This window comes from Ipomoea nil, unplaced genomic scaffold (assembly GCF_001879475.1).
Source record: "Ipomoea nil cultivar Tokyo-kokei standard unplaced genomic scaffold, Asagao_1.1 scaffold1043, whole genome shotgun sequence".
Taxonomy (NCBI): Eukaryota; Viridiplantae; Streptophyta; class Magnoliopsida; order Solanales; family Convolvulaceae; genus Ipomoea; species Ipomoea nil.
The window spans coordinates 6,733,851-6,738,797 of NW_017617471.1; the positions used below are offsets into that span (position 1 = coordinate 6,733,851).

The 4,947-nt window shown below is 36.1% G+C and overlaps 1 protein-coding gene across 2 annotated transcripts; it reads left to right on the top strand.

Annotated features, from left to right (window-relative positions):
* The first annotated feature begins 1,527 nt into the window (after window positions 1–1,527).
* Window positions 1,528–4,367, top strand: LOC109182337 (suppressor of disruption of TFIIS). Of its 2 annotated transcripts, none has more exons than XM_019332489.1 (9): window positions 1,528–1,627; window positions 2,428–2,499; window positions 2,591–2,656; window positions 2,743–2,840; window positions 2,933–2,970; window positions 3,071–3,158; window positions 3,270–3,596; window positions 3,684–3,749; window positions 3,908–4,367. In XM_019332489.1, exons 2-9 carry the CDS (start codon window positions 2,439–2,441, stop codon window positions 4,061–4,063), a joined length of 900 nt encoding a protein of 299 aa, XP_019188034.1. In that variant the 5' UTR covers window positions 1,528–1,627; window positions 2,428–2,438; the 3' UTR covers window positions 4,064–4,367. The 2 variants fall into 2 exon arrangements, with proteins under 2 accessions (XP_019188034.1, XP_019188033.1); XM_019332488.1 differs by having other exon boundaries at window positions 1,534–1,633.
* Window positions 4,368–4,947: the final 580 nt, after the last annotated feature.

Here is a 4,947-nt window from a genome sequence, read left to right on the forward strand (position 1 = left end):
AAGGATTTTTAAATTTATTTTTTATTCTCCTTGCTGAAAGGAAATTGCACAAATTTAGAACAAAGATTCAAGAAATTTTTTTAGGCATCATACATGACATCATCGTTGATATATTTTATATTTAATAAAGTTATATTTTCCTCAGCAGTTGAATATATGATATAATTTTATTAAGTATATATCCATGTTATATACTTATATATACCATAAAAATTCTTAAAGTCTTTTTTTCTTTTTTTTTTTTTTAACTTAATGTTTATCGAATTTACTAGAATTGGGAATTTGAATTCACTAACCATGAAGAATGATTGTAGATTAAAAGCAGTCAAATTTATAGTAAAGAAACACATATAAAAGCTCACACAAGCTTAACTCATTGATTCAGCAGGTAGTATTTGAGAGAAGAAACAGAGATAAAAGTAGTGTTATTGACCAAAAGTGGTATTACTCCTTAAATATTACATTAATGCGCAATTTGAAAAGATTAAAAAAGAATAAGAGAAATTAAAAGAAAAAATGTTCACAACATTATAAGTACTAAAAATATAAATAAACGATAAAATATCTAAATTTAAAAAAAAATTATTAAAATTAAATTAATAGATTTAAACTTATAGAGAATTTTTACCATGTCAACCTGTATAGGTTTCTCTTGCACTAGATGCAACTCAAAAGTGAATGAAAAAAATATTTTGAATTTGTATGGAATACGTGAATGTGTTGTTACCTGATGGATATATTGAAGATTGACCCAAAACAAATCGACTCAGGTTCCCGAGGTGGAGCCCCGCGTTTGATACCAGGCCACCTAGGCCGAGCCCATGCTCGCCCTAGGCCTCGGCTTAGGTCATAGGGCGTGCCTGGCCTAGGCCACAACCAACGATTCTAGGCAGGGACCAGCCACAAGGCCGAGCGTAGTCCAAGTAGTTGCAACTAATCCTTTAGGGGGACGGTTATAAGGTATTTAGTATAAATATTAAATAACAACATACTTGTCTTGTTAAGACATCAGATTGATTGTAATAACATTACACAAACATCAGTACAATCTTTATCTCTGTGTCATACATTTCTTGTCTATATAACTTGTTATTTACTATATTCATTCGTTTATTTATTTGTTCCTTAACTAATTGGGTTATTATTTGTTCCTTAACTAACTGGGTTATTAAAAACGGACCACCCGATCAATTTAATCAATCATTGCTTGGTATAAATTTAAAGTTTTTTTGCACCCAACGTAAAAAGTGCCAATCGGGTTAGGTACACTTTCCTTAAAATTATAATTTTGCATAGTATTGTTTTTTGAAGCTTGACACCAAAATTAATTTGGGCATTGCAAAGAAAAAGTAAAAACTAGATTAAGGGTCAAACATGGCTAGGTTGTTTCAAATAAACACGATTAAAATTTGCTGACAAGTCATATAGTTTATTAATTTTATTATTAATGAATATAGAAAACCCAAAATTAAATAAAGAAATGAAAGAAATGAAAGGGACGCAACCGTTGCTTTACGGCTATATAAACCCACGGAATGCATCATCTTCCTTCCCCCCTCCTTCACCTCTTTCAATCCCTGTATAGAGCAAATTATCACTCCAATCTTAATCTTGATCTTGATTCTGGGTATGTGTTTTTGCTCTTCTGGGTTTCGCGATTTCTCTCTACATTTCCGTTTTCTTTTTCCTTAAATTTCTGTTCTTGCCCAATACCCAGAGTGAAAGCTTAATAGAAATTTTGGGATGTTAATGGGGTTTATGTTTTTGTCAAATTTAACGTTATATTTTTGTGGGTATGCCTGATATTGGCTCCCAAATTTTCATGCCTGAAAAGTGTCTCTTTTTCTCCTTTAAATTTGCTTTGTGCTCCGTTGTTTGAGCTCTTCCGTGATTCCGGACGGTTTTTATGTTAAAGTCCATTGCTTTTCTTGATTTTTCATGTTATTATGCTGGAATATGCAATACAATATTTGAACGCAGAATAATGTTTTTAGCAGATTATTTATTTGTTTTGGGTAATATTTGAGTTCTGCATTAGCAGGGGAAGCTGTTTTCTGGGCAAAGTGTTAAATTCATATATTGTATGTGTTCTTATGTAATTTTGGGTTGTGAATGTACAATTCTCTAGTCTTAAAGTTCCAGACTTTTTTTTTAATGGATTTCTTGAAAGCAAAGAAGCTTTTGATCGTTTATCATGGCTGTATTTCCAGTAGTTGGGATAAACATAAAATGCTCTTTCATGTAAAACCAAATTTTTGCTTTCTTTTTGTACCCTGGTTTGGTAGTTTCCAGATTTTCTTGAATTATTGATCTGAGTAAAATTCTTTTGAGGCATAAACAAGCTTAGATTGAGATTCTTGAAGCTGGTTTTGCTGTGTTTTGATCATCATTGTGTATCGTGCTAACAAGTTTCGATTCTCTACTCAGGTTAGACAAAGATGGCGTACGAAGACCGCTTTGGACAGGTTCAGAGGTCAAAATACGATTGCCTGCTATTTGGTAAGGTTTCTTGTGTAGAGCCCTTACTAGTTTCTGTGAATGATCATTGTTGAAAGCTGAAGAGGCCAACTAGTTTGTGTTGTATTCACAGATCTTGACGATACGCTTTATCCCCTCAGCTCGGGTTTAGCTGCAGCGTGTGGCAAGAACATTCGAGGTATTTTTGAAGCTTGGAGTTAAGTGTTGTAATTATAAGTTTTGCGATATGTTACTGATTGTTCAAATATGGTTTTTACTTTTTAGATTACATGGTTGAGAAGCTCGGTATAGACCGAAGCACAATCGTTGATTTGGGTAACTTGCTGTATAAGAACTATGGTACTACAATGGCAGGTCTTAGGGTATGTATATGAGTATATGTATATCATCTCCTCTATTTTAGTTCTTAGAAGAAAAGAATGGCTTATGGGGAATCTGTTATGTTTTTTGTCAGGCAATTGGCTATGATTTTGACTATGATGAATATCATAGGTGAGGATTCTTTTGTTTCCATTTGTTTTAGTTGAGGTTTCAGACTTGTAGAGTACAATATTGTTTAGATAATTGAATAAACCGAATCTCGTTTATGCAGTTTTGTGCACGGGCGATTGCCTTATGAGAATCTGAGGCCCGACCCTGTCCTAAGAAGTCTTCTGCTAAGCCTGCCTTATAGGAAGCTTGTAAGCTACCTCCCAACTTTGCATTTCTACTGCTAATATTCGTTTTCGAGGTTGTGTTCCTCGAGAACTTATTGGGATTTTGTTTTTATTGCCTCTGCTGTGTATGAACAGATCTTCACGAATGCTGATAAGGTCCACGCCATCAAAGTTCTTAGAATTCTTGGATTGGAGGACTGTTTCGAGGGGATCATATGCTTCGAGACACTGAATCCCACTTACAAAACAGCTGCATCTGATGATGAGGACGACATCGCCTTTGTGGGCTCTTCTGCAGCCTCTGCTGCATCTTCGAGCCGCTCAGAGATCTTCGACATCGTTGGGCACTTCTCCCAACCGAACGCTGGATCAGCATTGCCTAAGACGCCCGTTCTGTGCAAGCCTTCCGTGGCGTCCATCGAGAAGGCTATTGAACTCGCCAGCATTGATCCACATAGAACTGTAAGATTGATCAAACTTCAATCCCCCCTCTATAACTAATGCCCAACATCGATCCTCATTCCTCGCGTTTTCTTGATTCCTCTTCAGCTCTTCTTTGAAGATAGCGCCCGAAACATCCAGGCTGGGAAGCTCGTCGGCCTACACACAGTCCTGGTAAGTTTCAGACACCAATTGAAAGCATAAGCTGATAGTTGGATTGCACATTTATGTTTATATATTATATGTGTTCTATCTCTTATACAAACTTGAAGTATATGTTCTATCCCAACTAAAAGTCTAAGCTGATAGTTGGATTTCCAAAACCCGAACAGGTGGGGAAATCTCAGAGAGTTCAAGGTGCGGATTACGCCTTGGAAAGCATCCACAACATCAAAGAAGCCTTGCCAGAACTGTGGGAAACCGACAAGGTGGCTGAAGTCAACAACAACTACTCCGGGGTTGCTGTTCCAGCATCTGTCACTGCTTAGCTACCTGTCCTCATATGCTTAACAACAACGTTTTAGGAATCAAAAAAACAACAAAAAAAAAACAAACAAAAAAAAAATTGGGATTGTCTGTCGTGCTTAATGCCCAGAGGGGAGGGAGCAATCTTGCGCGATTGTGTTGATCATCATCATCACTGATTATTAAAAATTTAAAAGGAAAAAAAAAAGAAAAAAAAATGATGTAGATGTGTTCATTGTACTTGCTACTACTACATAGAATAATTGTGCAATGTAATGTAATGCTGTAAATGAGTTTATTTTAATGGCAATTATTTTGTTCCTTCCAGTTTGGTTAACCAATAAACTCATTTGTGTGTGACTATAACAATATAAAACACGGATAGGGTTGAATTATTGGTCCCTGTCGCGTTGCACATCACATCAAATATGATTTGGGTGGCTAATAATTTCACTTTTTTATACGTCGCAAGTTTGTTGGATATTTCCAAAACAATAACAATGACAAATATTGAACATAAAAACGCGTTTTAATTTTAATTTTTTTTTTTTTTTGGGTGTGAAGACAAACCCGTCACTACCCACGAAGGGTGTGCACAAACTACTGAGTAAATTTCATCTCGTGAAGTTCTTCATTCTTCCAAAACGTTGAATCCCAACCCTAAGGGACTCCCACACCTCGACTTGACAGAGCATCTGGGAGGATGTAAATCATAGTAATTCAACTGAACATGAACTACAGAGGCTAGATATTTGCTTACTGCGCACAAGGAACCCCTCACTTTGAGAGGTTGCTCCCACAATGCCTCTGGTGAGACTCGATCTCTGGTCATTCTTCTAAACTTTCATCTCTATGACCAGTTGAGCTGCCCATGCGAGTACCATGTCAAGCTCTTCATAGTTGAACG